The sequence below is a fragment of the Populus trichocarpa genome, chromosome 2, assembly GCF_000002775.5.
Source record: "Populus trichocarpa isolate Nisqually-1 chromosome 2, P.trichocarpa_v4.1, whole genome shotgun sequence".
Taxonomy (NCBI): Eukaryota; Viridiplantae; Streptophyta; class Magnoliopsida; order Malpighiales; family Salicaceae; genus Populus; species Populus trichocarpa.
In genome coordinates, this window is record NC_037286.2 from 21914798 (window position 1) to 21931918 (window position 17121).

At 30.9% G+C, this 17121-nt stretch overlaps 1 protein-coding gene across 1 annotated transcript; it reads right to left on the minus strand.

The window, feature by feature from the left end:
• Positions 1-780: 780 nt before the first annotated feature.
• LOC18103733 (NEDD8-activating enzyme E1 regulatory subunit AXR1) lies at positions 781-7928 on the minus strand. The gene is made up of 15 exons (XM_006376714.3): positions 7761-7928; positions 7515-7687; positions 7271-7434; positions 6780-6890; positions 6322-6401; positions 5567-5717; positions 5383-5476; positions 4673-4761; positions 3867-3940; positions 3607-3769; positions 3023-3108; positions 1847-1930; positions 1571-1751; positions 1333-1434; positions 781-1249 (listed from the first exon to the last, which is right to left on the minus strand). The coding sequence occupies exons 1-14, from the start codon at positions 7796-7798 to the stop codon at positions 1351-1353; spliced, it is 1572 nt and encodes a 523-aa protein (XP_006376776.1). The 5' UTR covers positions 7799-7928; the 3' UTR covers positions 781-1249; positions 1333-1350.
• Positions 7929-17121: the final 9193 nt, after the last annotated feature.

Below are 17121 nucleotides of genomic sequence, written 5' to 3' on the forward strand. Positions count from 1 at the left end.
AAAAATGTTTATGAAAATATTTAACAGCTTAAAATAGACTTAGTAATTATTCAATTGAATACTTTAGGTTTGATTATGTATTCAGTATGCAAGTTTCGATTTTAACCTGTGAAGTGTTTAGTTTACTTGTTTTAAATCTTTAGGTTAAATTTGTATTGACAATATTTTAGTTTTATGCTTAATTACGTGCTTGGTGTTTTTAGCATAGATTTTATCTCGTCATACTAACAAATATATTCATCACAATATTCTTGTAATTCATTCGATTTAATTATATTGAAAAATATTTCAGAATCTCTCAAAACAATTATATATAAATAAAAAATGAACCATACCCTTAAAATAAGAAAAAAAAAATGTCCATGTTAAAATATAAAAAATATTCTAGAAAACAAATTGATTTGAACACAAATTTCATTGTTATTTTCCAAATAGAAAACAATATAATGTGAACACAGTTTTCAACTGAAAGTTTAAAAAATAAGTATTTGATTTTCCATTGGAATATAGAAACTAGAAAATGAGAAGAAAACTGAAAAAGAAGGGGAAAAAAGCTTTTATGTTACTGAAAAGAGCCCAAGATACTCTCCCCTGGCATCATTCAAAGTCCGCCCGTCAAGCGGGCGGCAAGAGCAGCGGGCAAGTGCTTGGTAGGCCAATAGCCCAGTGAACCGGGCGGGGCACTCGACGAAAGGGGGACACATCACGCAAGTACGAGAAATTGGCCCCGCGGAGCTTTATTAAAAGAAAAGCAAGGACCACTACGGGAGGTCAAACCAAGGACCTTAAAACTCTCCAACAACTTTAACTCTTAGCAAAGTGGATTTTGGTACAAATTGCTATTTAAGCAGTGTGCTGGAACAAGCCTGATCAGTGGAGGCGTGCATCCAGGCATCTCTTACAGAAGTTTACACAAAAAAAGTTGTAAAGGGTAAGGCAGAGAGAACGGATTACCCTTGTTTTAAATGAAAGCCACTCATCAATCACGTTACCACTGTTGCCCTCTTTGGCCAAGGAAAGGTGAGAGCTTTACCTATGGCCTTTCATTTTCTTTTCTACCATTTTCACTCTCTTTCTAAGCCAAGTTATACATCAATACTGTCACACAACTTGAATATCATCAGAACTCTCTGCATCTGCATCCCCACACGTCTCTCGACAATGTAAAGACCGCTTCCACTAAATGATGTAATAAAGCTCTTTACCTGCAAAAGGTCTACTGCTCCATCGTATCCTATGAAATGCTGGCCTGCAATTAGAAACCAAAAGGAGTGAGTACAAGTCTTAACAGAAATTTTGATTGTTGCGCTAAGGGGAAGGGCAAGAGCTTGCCTGTTCCTTCAAAGCATTCTACAGTACCAATAGTTGAGACTTCTGATCAATGCCGTTGAATATGAAAGTTCCCACCATGGGAACAAATTGTTTTGTTATGAGCTGTGAAGAAGATCAAAATTTGTGATATCATGGAGGTATTCTTAAAACACAATTTTGATCAAGAAAAACTTAAATGTGACATTATATTGGCAAAGATAAAAGCACATTGTGTACTAGGGATAGATATATATAGCACCTTGATCACTTCTTGCGATGCAATTCCCCCGATAAAGGCAGCAACAGCATGAAGTTCAGAAGCACCAAACCGGCACATTTCATTGATAAGGTCCTCAGTTACAGTTGAGCCATTGCAACCCAAGTCGTTAAGTAGACCAACAACTGCAGTTTTCAATCGAGATATATCCTCGTCCATTTCCCTACATGACACCAATGTTAGAGCAGATCTCAGTTTAGTAGAAGAATACAATGGCTTTTTGGAAAAAGAGTTGCAGGAAGTATTCTCATATGTTACCCTTCAAATTGCCCAGGGAAACTATTATAATTAGCAGAAAAGCGGTCAACAGCTCGAAGCAGGATGTAAAACCCCATGGCAACACTGCAACTCAAGTTCAAAGAAAATCAAAGGTTACGAGCCAAACAAATTCCTCTCAGCTAGTCTAATATACAGTTCATTTGTGTTCTGATGTAAAACTCAGACAAAAAATTATTCTTTTAATTAAAAAAAACATAGCAGTTGTGATCAATATTGAAATTCTCCAAGATAGTTGGCGAATCAGATTTCCCATAATATGGGATTCCAACAATTGTTATGTTTGGAGTGAATAATGCATGTGAATTCTGCTCAATTCATGTTTTGCTGAGAAACGTGAATTTTGATGCTTTAACAGCTGCAACACAACTGTGATTTTACATTAAATAACTTTTTGTCTATGTTCAAGGCATCCGGCATTAAAAGACCACAAGCCTTTTGTGCTAGGTACTTTGTGTTTTTTAGCACATGGCTCTTCAAATAAAAGGTAATTTAATAGAAAACGAACTTTATCAATAAAACACATACCACCATTTTATTCTCCTCAAATCTTTCAAACTATTCCTTCTTTTTAATCATTATTGTAATTTGTAAACAAAACTTTACTTGTTTATCATTAGATTTCTTTACACAAAATACTACTAGTAATTTGTGGTTTGAGGACAACTACAACAGCAACAATAATAAACAAATTTTAGACAAAATAAATAACTGTACAAAATTATTATTTATTGATAAAAAAAATTATCAAGAATGACAAATGAATTTGTGAGAAAAATAAATTTCATGAACTCAAAAAAAATAAAAATTTAAAAACAATCAAACAAAAAGAGATTATTATAACTAATATGTTACTGTTTTTCATAACACAAACTCGGCATTTTTCTATGAAAAATTATCACCATTTATTATATGGCATATCCTATAAAGTGCCACCAACATAATATTTTCCTTGAATACAGGAGATAGTTTTGATAACAGTTATAAGGATATTGTTTATATTTTTGAAATCTCATTCTAATGCTTCCATACATATTATATAGATGTACAAGACAGAAATTAATCAGAGAATCATTCTCAAAAATCTTCTCATACCAGGGAAACAGGATTGTTGCAAGACAATGCTATCTGAATTGTAAACCATAAGGTGAACCTCACCTGTATTCCTCATCAGTTAAATACTTCTGTACCTCTGGTACTGCAGGATTGCTGAACTCATCTTCAATAAGTCGATACCTGCAAACCTACAAAGAAGAGTTTTAAAATGCTCACAAACACACCTTATCTAAGAACAATATAATCCATCTCAAAGAGGAACAATATCAAGCCTCTATTATGTTATAATGACATAGTTGCATGTCTAGAAGAGGACTTTTTGGGACACGAAAAAGATATGTTTTTCCAGTGATCTCAACTGAATTGTCTAACTGGGTAACATTCCAAAAGTTACATAACTCAACGATAACACATAGGTGAGAGTCCATATGCTATCACTTCAACAATTCCTTGAAATTAGTTGAATACAAATGGGTAGTTAATGGTGAACATGTTTATTCTGATAAGAGGGAGAAACATAAAATTTTAGTTAGCTTAATAATCATGAATCATAATGTAAGGATAAAGGCACTTCTGCCTAGGTACTTTGACAAACAAATATCTGAAAGATAAGCAGTCACCTCAAGAGGAGATGCACACAATCAATTACAGATAAACAGAAAATAAAACATAATATATGAACTTACCTTTAGTTTTCTTGCATTTTTACAGAAGCTTTTAATCACTGCCTTTGAGATGCTATCTGGATCTCTGCCAATTCTCTTCAAAATACTCTTAACTCTTTGCTGAATAACAAGAAAATCAGCCTCTGCTTTTGCTAGGTAGATCTTCTGCAAATTTACATAAAGCCTGCAAAAGAGTTGATATTCCATTTATATCTTCCTTTTATTTTCATAATTTAAACTGCTATGAAAGATAATCAACCCAGATAGGCTTAGTCACTAACTCAGTTGAAGATGTCATATCTGGTATTGAACCTTCAAGAGGCGCCTCCCCTCCACCTTCATTCACAATGAACTCCTAAGAATGTGAAGGCCCACTTCAAGAAATCAAAATCTTAAGCATGGAGTGTGATAGATCTTAATGTTATCATCAAACTAGATCCTATCCATACATAATAGGAGAACGTGTCTCACAGACTCCAATTGGACACTGAAAAAGCGGAGAAAGAAGACAAGAAAGTGAGATGAATGCAAGATGCACATTAAAGCTTGAAAAAAATTGTCCACCCCTTCAGAACTTGTGCACAAAGACTGAAAAGAAAGAATCTATGGCAAGCCCATCTACCATGAAACCCAAACCTCTAATAGTCCTATTACTTTCTTTCTAAAGTGAAAATTCATGAGCAAACTTCCATGCATAGTGCCTGATCAAATGATTGCAAAGAACCTCTAAAGAGTAGGCACAACTTCTAGACATCCAGAGTTTACCCCAGACTTTTGTCCAAACTAATAGTTTAGAAATAATATAAACATGATGCTCCCTTAAAGAGAATGGGCTTCCAAAGAAACAAAGATTAGTGATCCAAATTTTTCCAATAGTAAAATTATCCACCATGATACACATTTGGCCAATTTCAGTTTCCCTAAAGTCCACAACAAGCTTGTCAATCCGTTCATGATATAATCCTAAAAGCATCATTTCTACAGACTGCAATACAAGTGAATTGCACTTTAACCACTGTCAGTTAACAATTGGAAAACAAGTGTGAGCTATGACATCAAAGATCAAAGTCAGATTGTAATGCCTAACCTTCAATGCAGCAACCATCACCCAAAAGTCGGATGAATTAGAATCAACTTCACTGCAGCTGTCATGGATTATCTGCAGCAGATCAGAACCTAGGATACCAAAAACAGAGAGAGACAACATTAGAGAGAACAAAGCCACCATTCACAAGGAACTAAACAATATTGTTAATATTTTTTCTATTTTTCCTTTCTTTCCTTTTTTTTTTCTTTTACAGTTATATTCTTAATGTCCACCACAAACATCATATTAATTTCAATGCCAAAATGATCCCCTTGGAAATAGATTAAAAAGCTACTTGCATATTGACTGTGTTAGATTAATACAGAATCAGTCAGGATAAAAAAAAGTGCAAGAAAACTGAATCAATAATGAGGATAAGGGGGCAACGCGACAGATAATTTCTTGTTAACTCATTCTGTTATATAAGGCAAGCATCCATCCTACAGGGTAGGGTAGGACAGATGAGTTTCATGGAAATATATGACCAATTGCTGATCCTCCAAGCAACACAAGTGTGCATGCAACCTTTTTCTTTCCTTTATGGTAAAATGTAAAATTATTCTATTAGACATTTATGCTTTACCTAATATGAGGAATGAACAAGTGAGCACAACAAAAATGCTCTACTTCTATCAATAACCAACAAGTTTCTACAGGAATATCATTCTCCAAAAATTTCAAATCCATTCTTCTGAATACTTTATACTCACTGATTCCTCGAGGAGCAAAGACTTTAAAGGAGGCCTCAATAGCTTCTTTATAGTTGTCTTCATCAATTGCAACCATTCCTGCTTTTAAGAGCTCCTAAGAGATTCAAACCCCAAAGTAAATGGCATTAACAGACAGAAATAGGAAGAGAGTGTTACAGGTAGACTTGTAAACTAAATTGTAAACCTTGAATTCTTTCTTCTCATCCCTAGTTGATGGCAGGGCACCACCATGAGCTTTGGCCCACTCCTCAGCCATCTTGACAAGAATGACAACATAAGGTGTGTGCTTATGGGCAACAGGATCTGCCACCTTTAAATCAATACTTTCAGCAAACCTATCATATGTAAATATCACATAAGAAAACTTAAGTAGAATGCAGCATGTATGCTTTAAGCTCCAACCAAAAAACGAAGGATGTTTATTACAAATGGGAGCATGTTCTCTAGGTACAACATAAAGTGAGACTGGGAAGAAAGATACTTCATCCCACTTTGTTTGTCCATGTCTCTTTTTTAGAGATGTCCCCTAATATTTGTCTGCTTTCTAAATAAAGTACATGTAAAAAATATTATTTTCCTATCTTGCCTCCTTTTAAAAGATGTCCCATAATATTTGTACACTTTCTAAATAAGTACGCAAAAAAATATTATTTTCCTATCTTATCCTCGATTTTTTGAGGATTTACATCTACATTTCAAATTATATGGAATTCTACATTTTCCAAGGCGGAGTTATTTTTAGCATATGCACAGTAGAGAGAGCAGTAAATGCTGTTTAATTAATATTTGGAAATCCAATAGTAGACTAATAGAATGGGACAGAGGGAGTAATAAATTTCTTCAATTCACTAGAGTAAGCAGTAGTCTACTGGTATAAGATATACATGTGCATTCCAAAATATCAAGTAAAAATAGATTCAAAGACAAAGCTATATGTACCTTTTGAGCTCAGGCCATGGGTTATTTAACCGTAGGTCATCCAAGAAATGATCAGGCTTTGACTCAATCACTGCATGTTCCTGCCTCAGAAAACGAAAATTCAACTTTGGAACATCTAGATACATGGAAAGCAATTTCCAGACTTGATAGTTGATATGCTAAAAATTGTTCCAACTGATGCCCATTTCAGTTTTTATATTCTTCCAATTTTGGCTCACCAGCTTTCCCTTCCCCTACACAACTCCCTAGAGAGAATTCCAGGACTCTTTTGCCATCAACTTATGAAAGAGATGGAAATGTCCAAAACATTGAATCAGAGAAAATTAAATAATGATGTAGCCACAAAGTAACCGAGTAGGTCATCCATTCAGTGCCTCAATGCAGTTTAATCCTCAGTTTCTGGAAGGTCAAGATGGTTAGAGCAATTTCAATCATGATGAAGTAACAAAAAAAATCACCTTCACACTATTTCTGACAAACCCAGTAAGGCCATAGGAGCGTGCAAAAATTAACAAAACATTTGCCTCCCTGCAGATTTTCTCAAGCTTCACCATAGAGTCTTCAGCCAACTGCAAGTGATATCAGAAATCATCCATCAAAGTCAAAGAAAGAATTAAGATAACAGAAAACTGTCTTGAGAAATGGCAAATCAGAATTTTCAATCATGAAATACATGTAATTTGTTTTCTGATGCTGAGACAATGAGGAAAGACTATGCAAGAATTAAAAATAAAAATAAAAAGAGCAAAAATGGGGCAAAAATCCCATCATTAGGATACCCATCACCACTTTACAAAACCACACGCAAACATAAGCATATTTATTTTATATCCAAAACAAAGTAACACGAACATACAATCATAGCGACAAGAGCAAGCTCAATATCCTATTGCACGGTATTCCATCAAGAATGCACAATTACCCTACTATAGACATCAAAATTCAATACCTGAGTAGCTACAACAAGCGTAAACTGCGAAAAGAAGGAGGGATTAGAGTCAACCAATGCCTCAGGATACTCTTCTATGAACTTGGCTTTAACAGCATCATTCAACTCTTGAAGAAACGTGCACACACATTTCGCCTTGGATTGCCCAACACATGATTCATCCACTACCAACCACCATCACAAATAAGAGAAAGCAAAGCAAAGCACGACAAGAAAGAAAGAAATAAAGAAAAAGAAAGTATACCCATGAAATTATTTCCAAGGTCACCCAGTTCAACTTTAGACCCATCAATCACAGTGATGGATCCAACTCCACCAAGTACAAGATTTTTCAGTGTCTCGGAACCGGTAGGACCGCAATTAAGCAAACAAATGCTGGCTTTTTCTAGGGCAGTCTGTCCTTGCTCACCCCATATCCTAAACACAATTTCAAAAATAAAAATTTAAGGGGAAATTGAAGCTTGAAGTGAAGATAAGTAGAAAGTAGTACCTGAGTTGGCGATCGTATTTGGTTTTTGGCTCCGCCATTGTTTAGGGTTTGCTTTAGCTATTGCTACTGTCAACTTCGCTTGATAGTTACGCAGCTTGCGAGCGGACAAGGAGAGGACGACAGAGGGAGACCATGGGCGTGTCTATATATATATAGGCGTGGGTAGGCCCAGATTGGAAAACGAGTCCAGTGTTTCTGGTTAACGAAAGAAATGTACATAGATCCTGTTTTGAACTGTGTTCACTAAATTTTAAAAAACAAATTGTTTAAAATTATTTCATATATTTTTAAATTATTTTAATATAATAATGTTAAAAATAATTTTAAAAAATAAAAAATATATTATTTTAAAATATTTATAAGAAAAAATCATTTCAAAATATATTAAAATAATCTATTTTTTATTTTTTAAAATTTATTTTTGATATTAGTATATTAAAATGATATAAACATATTTTAAAAATAATTTAAAATAAAAAAATTATTTTTAAAAAACAATATTAGAGTAAAAACATACAGATCATTGCTTTTCTATTTTTTAAACTCTTATGGATTATGCTTTTTATAAATAAAAATTATAGATTATGTTATTCAATAACTATATGTATTATAATTTATGTTCTTTTGTTCATTTACGTTAGTTAAAAGATCTATGTATTTAGCTGATAAAAACGAGATGTTTTATTCTTTTTTATTTTATTTTATTTTAAAAGATTTTAGTTTATAAAAAAAATATGAATTCTACCTTTTTATCTCGTTAAGGTTTTTTTTTCTTTTCATCCAGTTTTGTTAAATCATGTGATATGTGTTAAAAATATATGCAATAAAGAAATTTTGAATTAAAAAACTCAAACCAATGAAAAATTATCTAAAGTGAGAATTTACTTATAAATATTAACCTTTATTAAATATTTGATATCAGTGTAGTAATTGTCAAAAAAAAAATATTATACAATATACTAAAAGGGTTTAGAGCCCCCTTACTGTTTACCTAAACTCAAAGCACTGTAAATTGAAGCAATATAATAGCAACTCAGCCCTTGCCACAAAGAGTTGCAAATGCAACAGGGGAGGGGTGAGTTTGTCTTTTCACTAGGATACATTTGGCATTGAATGGATAATTAGGGAGAAAATGGTCACTTTAAATTTTGATGGGGCTGCCCTAGACGTTAGTCATGCCTACGCCCCCATGTGAAGACACCTGGCTCTTGGGCTGACCTGTTCTTGTGCACTCGAGCACCACGTGGCGCTGGGGCTGGCTTACCCTTGCCCTAGGCGTGAGCTAGGGTTGCGCCCCCACGTGGGGACACCTGACGCTTGGGTTGTCTGCCCTTGCGCTGGGTCAAACCCGTGCGCCAGGTGGCGTTGGGGTTGCCTTGCCCAGGGCGCCCAGCCAGACCAGAGCACCACATGGTGCTGGGACTGCCTTACCTAGGGCGCACTGCCAAACTCACACACCACGTGGCGAGACCTGGCGTTTGGGTTGCCCTGCCTATGTGCTGGCTCAGACTCGACATGGTGCTAGGGCTAGCTTGCCCTGTGCCCAGTGCAAATTTGTCTTGCGTCGGGACCCAATTTTCATGGGTCCTATAACCCAGGGCTATTGAGTTTTGAGTTTCTAAATATAATTATTTCCCTTATAAATATTTTTATTTTTATTATAGTTGAAAGTATTAATATCAAACATATTATAATTTGTGTTCTAAATATTATTAGTTCAATTGTAATAAAAATGATAATATTTATATCCCAAATAATAGTATTGTCGATATTAATACTTTGAATTATAATAAAAATAATAATATTAAGAGCACAAATAATACTATTTTTAATATTAATACTTTCAATTATAATAATAATAAAAATATTTGTACCGCAAATAATAATATTTATACCACAAATGATACTATTTTTAATATTAATACTTTCAATGATAATAAAAATAATAATCTTTGTACCATAAATAATAATACTTTTTATATTAATACTTTGAACTAAAATAAAAATAAATATTATTACTTTCAATTATAATAAAAATAAAAATATTTGTACCACAAATAATAATATTTTTTATATTAATGCTTTGAACTATAATAGAAATAGTAATATTTATAACACAAATAATAGTATTTTTAATACTAATACCTTTAATTATAATAAAAATGACAATATTTACGACACAAATAATAATAATAATTTTTAATTTTATCCTTCAAATCAATTATATGGTTTTTCTTTGGTGGTAATAATATTTTATTTCAAATTTATTAATGACAATAATAATAATAAAAACAATAATTTATATTTTTACCCTTCAAATGGGTCTTGCGTCAAGACCTAATAGTAATGGGCTTTCGTCATGACCCAATTCGCTTGGGTCCTCCGCCCCACGTGGTGACACCTGTCGCTTGAGCTGTCCTGGTTGCGCGCAGGGCAGACCCAAGCGCACACGTGATGCTGGGGCTGGCATGTCCAGGATGCACAACTACATAACGCCCATCCCCCCTTGGGCCGGGAAATGATAGACCCATGCCCCAACCTCGCTTGGGTACAAATCAAAGGTATTGTTCCACCAATATAACAGCATTGGCTTTATACAATTTATAAAGACAATAACATGCATGTTTTCCGTTGTGCAGGATTGCAAGGCCTAAGCCAACATGTATGTTGATACAACTGCTAAAAAAGCTACATCTTATTGCTTACTTTTGTATTAATAAAAACTTAGAAGCACTTGCTCATTTTCATCTGCTGAATCATGAAGCATTTGTATTAATGTTTTTATTGTTTGGTGTGTTGGTGGAATACAACAGCATACATTATTATTCTATGTATTGTGTCTTCTAGCTATGTTAAACCTTGCACCATGCACTAAAAATATTAAATCTTATTTTGGAATTAATAAAATCTACTACATGCTTCAATCTTAGAATATATTGTTTATTCACATTTGTTTTTAACAATTTGGTTAGGGGTTTTTTTTTATCTTTTTTTTTTTAAAAAAAAGGTGCTAAGACTTTGTTATTGTTTGGAAAAACAACGAGAATTTGATTTCAAATATAAAATATAAAATGAAAAACTATAAAAACTTAGAAAAAAAATAAATTTGAACCCACGTTGTTTTAAACACAAATATTTTTTTAATACCATTTTAAAAAAATATTATTCTTTATTTTTTAAATATTTATAACACAAATAATACTATTTTTAATATTAATACCTTCAATTATAATAAAAATAATAATATTTGTAGCACAAATAATAATAATAATTTTAATTTTAATTTTAATTTTAATTTTATCCTTCAAATCAATTATATCGTTTTTCTTTGGTGGTAATAATATTTTATTTCAAAATTATTAATGACAATAATCATAATAAGAACAATAATTTATACTTTAAGAACCCAATGGTAATGAGCCTTCGCCAGGACCCAATTCGCACGGGTTCTGCACAGGACCCATGTCTAATGGTTCCTGCCTCAGCCTTAGGACCCAATTCGCATGAATCTTTGCTAGGACCCAAATAATTTGTGTTCTAAATATTCTTCGGTTTTTTAATATAATAATTTATGTTATAAATATTATTATTTCTCTTATAATTCAAAGTATTCATATAAAAAATATTATTATTTTTATTGTAACTCAAAGTATTAATATAAAAAATATTATTATTTATGTTATAAATATTCTTGGAATTCTTAATATAATTATTTGTGTTATAAATATTATTATTTTTATTATAATTAATAATATTATAATAAAAATATTATTATTTGTATTATTAATATTATTAGTTTTATTATAATTAATAAATTTGAAAAAAATTATTATTAATAATATTGAAAAAATATTATTTTTTATATTATAAATTTTTATAGTATTTTTTATGAAAATAAAAGGTAAGCCCGTCGCGTAACGTGGCACTCAACTAGTTAGCATCTAAAGAAGAATATCTTATCGATATAATTATGAATGAGACATTTAGTCTTTTTATGGTTTATTGTATGCTTGAGATAATTTGATTTTACAAAAACAAATATGAGTTGGTATATTTTAATAAGTAGTATGTGTTTGTTAGTTTAACTATTTTTTGTTACAATACTAGATAGGCGGCACGTATTACGTCATGAACCGGGTTAAATTTTTCCTGACATACAAGGCAATGATAACTTGAGTCAACTCGGATTAACTTGATTAACACGTGACCTATGATGTTTGATTGAGAGAAACCTGCAAAAAAGAAAGAGGAAAAAACATCAAGAAGTTCAGGGCTCAATAACATAATATCAAATAATGAACAAAAAAATTAATTTTTAAAAGATAGTGTTAAAGAAAAAACCCGAGTCAACCCTTGTTAATTTGACTAACCAATCATCTGCGATATGAGATTGAGATAAAAAAAACTCTCAAAATAAAGACCTAGCAAAAAAGACCTAAGTTCAATAAATAAATGTTGGAAAAAAACTTGAGCTAACTTGTATTATCTTGACAAATCCGCATTCGTGATAACCTCACAAAAAAAAACAAAAAAAAAAAACAAAGCTCAAAAGCCAATAATCTAATGTCAAATGATGGAACTAAAAAAACAATCAATTTTTTTTAAAAAAAAGTTGAGAAAAAAAACTTTCAAAAGAAGAACCTATAAAAAAGGACCAAAGTTAAATAAAAAAATATTTTAAAAAATCCAAGATAACTATGGTTAACTTGACTAATTCACACTTGAGTTAACCCCATAGAAAGAAAAGCAAAAAAATCACAAAGCTCGACGGCAAATAATCTAATGACAAATGATAAAAATGAAAACAAAACATCAATTTTGAAGAATAACCTGTAAAGAAAAGAAACTCAACTAACCTATTACTTGAGATATAAGATCAAGAAAAAAAGAGCTAAACTTTCAAAAACGATCGAAATTAAATAAAAATTTTTGAAAAAAAATCAAGATAACTTGAGTTAACTTGACTAATCTTCACCTAAGATAACCTCACAAAAAAAAAAAATTACAAAGCTCAAAGGCCAATAATGTAACGCCAGATGATGAAATTACAAAAACAAAACCAATTAAAAAAATTATCTAGGAAAAAAACTTAGTCAACTCTACTAACTCATTACTTAGGATACAAGATCAAGATAACCCAAAAGAAAAAATTGAAACAAATAATGAACTTCAAGACCCAATAACCAAAATGTCAAATGATGAATTTGAGGAAAAAATCAATTTTTAATAAAAAAAACAAAAACAATGAACTTAAATCGAATCATGATTATGAGACTAAGATTTCCCAAAGAAAGGTAGACACACAAAAAAAAACAAAGTAAATTTTCCAATAAAAAAACAATCTTAAACTCAAACAATGAGGACAAAATCTGGTATAAAAAACTAAATGAAAAAAATAATTAGGGACTAAATTAAAAAAACAAAATAAATTAAGAAAATGATAGAAAAATAATAATCAAAAGAATAAGGATCCAAATGGTATAAAAAGTTAAATAAAATAAGATATTGAGGGACAAGATTAAAAAAAAGATAAATGAAAAATAGCAATAAAAAAAGAGGACCAAAATTAGATAAAAAAATAAATGCAATAAAATGATTAGGGATGAAATTGAAAAATTAATAAATCAAGAAAAGGATAAAACACAAAAAAAAAACAATAAAAAGAATGAGGACCAAATTGAATACAAAAATCAACTTAAATAAATTTTGAAGGGATGAAATTGAAAAAAAAATTAAAATTCAAAAGGCATCAAAAGGAAAACAAAGAGTAATTAAAAGAATGAAAGTGAAAACTTATAGAAATATAAATTGAAGGATACAATTATTTTTTGGATGGAATGCACGAATTTCTAGGCCAAAATAGGAAAAAGAGAGGGAAAAAAAGCTTATCGAATACCAACCATGCCTCCACCACAAGCACACGCCATACCGGTACAAAGAGGACATTGCAGTGATGCTAACGCCACACTAGATGATGGAATTTAGTAATTGGATGGTTTCGCACACGTTGTCTGAATGACACGAGGATCGCTACACGCCGACATATGTGTCGACAACTTTTTTTTTAAATATTTATTTTTTCAAAATTACTAAACAACTCCTAGGTCAACCCAAAAATAAAATAAAAAACCAAAAATACCCTTGAAATCATGCTTATAAATTTTTCTACTTCAATGGTAATCCAACTGTTAAAAAAAAGGATAATATAAAAAGCCTCATGTGCAAGTTTAATGTTTTTTTTTGCTCTAAAAGGCATAGGCATAGTTTTATCACCCAAATAATAATAATAAAAAGTTAAAAAAGCCCTGAATAAAAAAAATACAACCTTTTACTTTTAATAACAACTAAATCATTTAATTGTAAAAAAAAATATATGTGGATCAATTTATTTTTGATCAATCTTGCAATACTTAATGAATCCCCTTAAAAGATGATTTTACCCCAATTGCAAGCTTTATTAATTTGATAATACAGAGATCAAGCGTGTTTGGGAGTGTGGTTGTGGCTGCTTTTCAAAATGCTTTTCACTCAGAAAAGTATGCCAATAATGTTTTTTTATTTTTTTAAAATTATTTTTGAGATCAACACATCAAAATGATTTGAAAACATCAAAAATATATTAATTTAAAAAAAAATTAATTTTTTTAAACTCTTTTCAAATGCCGTGCCACACGCCCTCGCAGCTTGAATTGATTGGTTCATCTAATTTAAATCACTGCATTTCTTACAATTATCTATTTTAATTACAAAATAAATAAATAAAAATCGATTTTTAAACTACCCCCTGACATTGCTTGACACAAGGCTCTTTGCCTTTTGTGCTCAGGAATTCAATACACATATAATGTATTCAATTTAGTATAATATAATTTTAAGGTCGTTTTGTCTGGCCAGATTTCTTGGCCTCCCACACCGTGTAAAGTCACTTGCACATCATGTTCTTAGCTATAGCCTTTCATGCGCCGTCACGTTATTTTCTTAATAAAAAAAAACAGTTCTCAGCCCAACGGCTGTTTTTTATAGAGTTATATATTAACTTGTGTTTGGGAACACAAGATGTTTTTTTAAAATAATTATTTAATTTAAAATATATTAAAATAACATTTTTTATTTTATTTTTATATAAATCCATTAAAAACTTCAATTTTTTTACAACTATAATCTCAATTTTAATTTTGAAAAATTAATTTTTAATTAATCATCATACTTTTCTTAAATATTTTGCATACACGAGAGCATATGAGAAACAAATTCCAACAAATAAAATGTTGTAAAATTATAAATAAATAAAGTTCATGCTTTTCAAATATTATTGGCTTGGGGTTTTTTAATTCAAATATTCTTGATTTTTTTAAAAATTTTCATATATGTGGTATTATTTTCAAGTAATGATTTTATCAATTGATACACATGTTTTTTAACAGGTGTCACATGATGTAATAAAATTGAATGGAAGAAAAGCAATTTTAATGAAAACACATAGTAGAATGGTAGAATTCATATAAAAGTTTTATATAAATGCAAAATGCATAAAAAAAAAAGGTATAAAGGCAAAATATGCCACTAAAACTGTTTGGAAACACCGTGCAAACCGCGTTTCTAAAAAAATCAATTTTTTTTTCTAAAATTTAATATGTTTTGTATGTTTTGCATCGTTTTGATGTGTTGATGTCAAAAATAATTTTTAAAAAATAAAAAAACATCATTGACATGTATTTCGGCACAAAAAGTTATTTGAAAAGCAACCGCAACCATACTGCCTAACATACCCTTATGGCTTCATACCTCAAGGTTGCAACACATCAGCGCAAAACCCCAACACTTCAATATTCCATCATAATTCATATAAAAAATAATAATAAATTGAAAATTATTTAAAATAAACAAACATTCATTCAGGGTTCGAAAATGACTCTCGAGAGCTGCTAGAATGAACTGAAAGTTGCTGGAACGGAACTTGGAAGTGGTGGCGCGTGGGAATCATATGCTGGTAGTTGACAAATGAGTGGGACTACAGTGTTTACACTTCACACTCCATCACCAAACTTGCAAAAATAAAACAAGAAGCCCAACCACACTCCAGCATTGTTACCCCAACCACACTCTAGTTATGCTGTACTTGTCATGGTATTTTAGCATGTATTTACACCATGTCTCTTACAAATGCTTTTGTGTTTTTTTTTTTTGCTTTGATTTTTCTTGTACTTTTACAATTATAATTTTTTTTAATGTTGTCAATGTGGAGTTGGTGAGCTAAAGATAATAATAAAAAAATAACTCTTTTAAAAATAGAGAGGAGGAACTCAAGTAGTCTACTCCAATTAAACTATTAAAGAAATAAAATGAGTTGAAATTTGCCTAGATTTCAAATGTTATTGGAAGTTGCAAGGAAAAAGACTTTCCTCGTGGCAATGTTCTGGAAATTCCAGTTGAAAACTTCAACTAGCCAACTCCATCTCTCTCTAACTTTCCACGAAACCAAACTGATATGAAAAATATTGTTTTTATGTTTTAAAAATATTTTTAAATAAATTTGAATTTTTTAAATATTTTTAAATCATTTTAATATGTTAATTTAAAAATTAATTTTTTAAAATTAAAAAATATTTTAAAAGCAAAGGTGGGAATCTCAACTTTCTCTGGCAAGAGGAGACAACTCGTGTTTTTTTATAGAACATTGACCCATCCTTCGTCGCTCCACGATGCCCGGTCCTTTCATTATCAATATAATTTTCTTTTATTTATTCCCATTTCTATTAGAATAATATTATTTTGAGGTTGTCCTGTCTAGCCCAGGTTTCTTGGCCTCCCACGCCGTGGAAAATCACTTGCTCATCATATCCCCATAGCCCTTCATGCGCCGTCACGTTATTTTCTTAATTAAAAAAAACAAATTCCCAGCCCAACGGCTGTTTTTTACAGCGTTATATTAAACTTGTGTTTGGTAATGTTTTTCTTAAAGAATTATTTAATTTAAAATATACTAAAATGATATATTTTTTTTATTTTTTTATATAAATCCATTCAAAATACATGTAAAAACACTTTATTTTATTTTTTAAATAAAAAATAATTTAAAAAATAGATTTACAGATACTTTTTAAACCCAACCCGTTCGAGTTTCAAATTTTAAAGGTTAATATATATACATATTTTTATAAAAATTAAGATAATTTATTTTTAAAAGAGTTTAATATCTTTTTATCAACTCAGGCCAGTTTCTTCTTCTATTTTTTTAACTTGAATTGGTCAGCCAGTTTATAACTATAGCTTTTTTTTATCACATGGTTCTGACTATGTGGCATATTATCAGAGGACCACGTCACCAGGCTTAACAATAATGTGGTAACTTGAAAATCCC

Coding starts and splice junctions, on each gene's coding strand:
- LOC18103733 (XM_006376714.3), bottom strand. CDS start 7,798: ATGGCGGAGCCAAAAACCAAATACGATCGCCAACTCAG. Junction 4,762..5,382: donor CTTTGCTCCTCGAGGAATCA/GTGAGTATAAAG, acceptor TTGGTATCCTAG/GTTCTGATCTGCTGCAGATA. Junction 3,941..4,672: donor TGATGGTTGCTGCATTGAAG/GTTAGGCATTAC, acceptor TCACATTCTTAG/GAGTTCATTGTGAATGAAGG.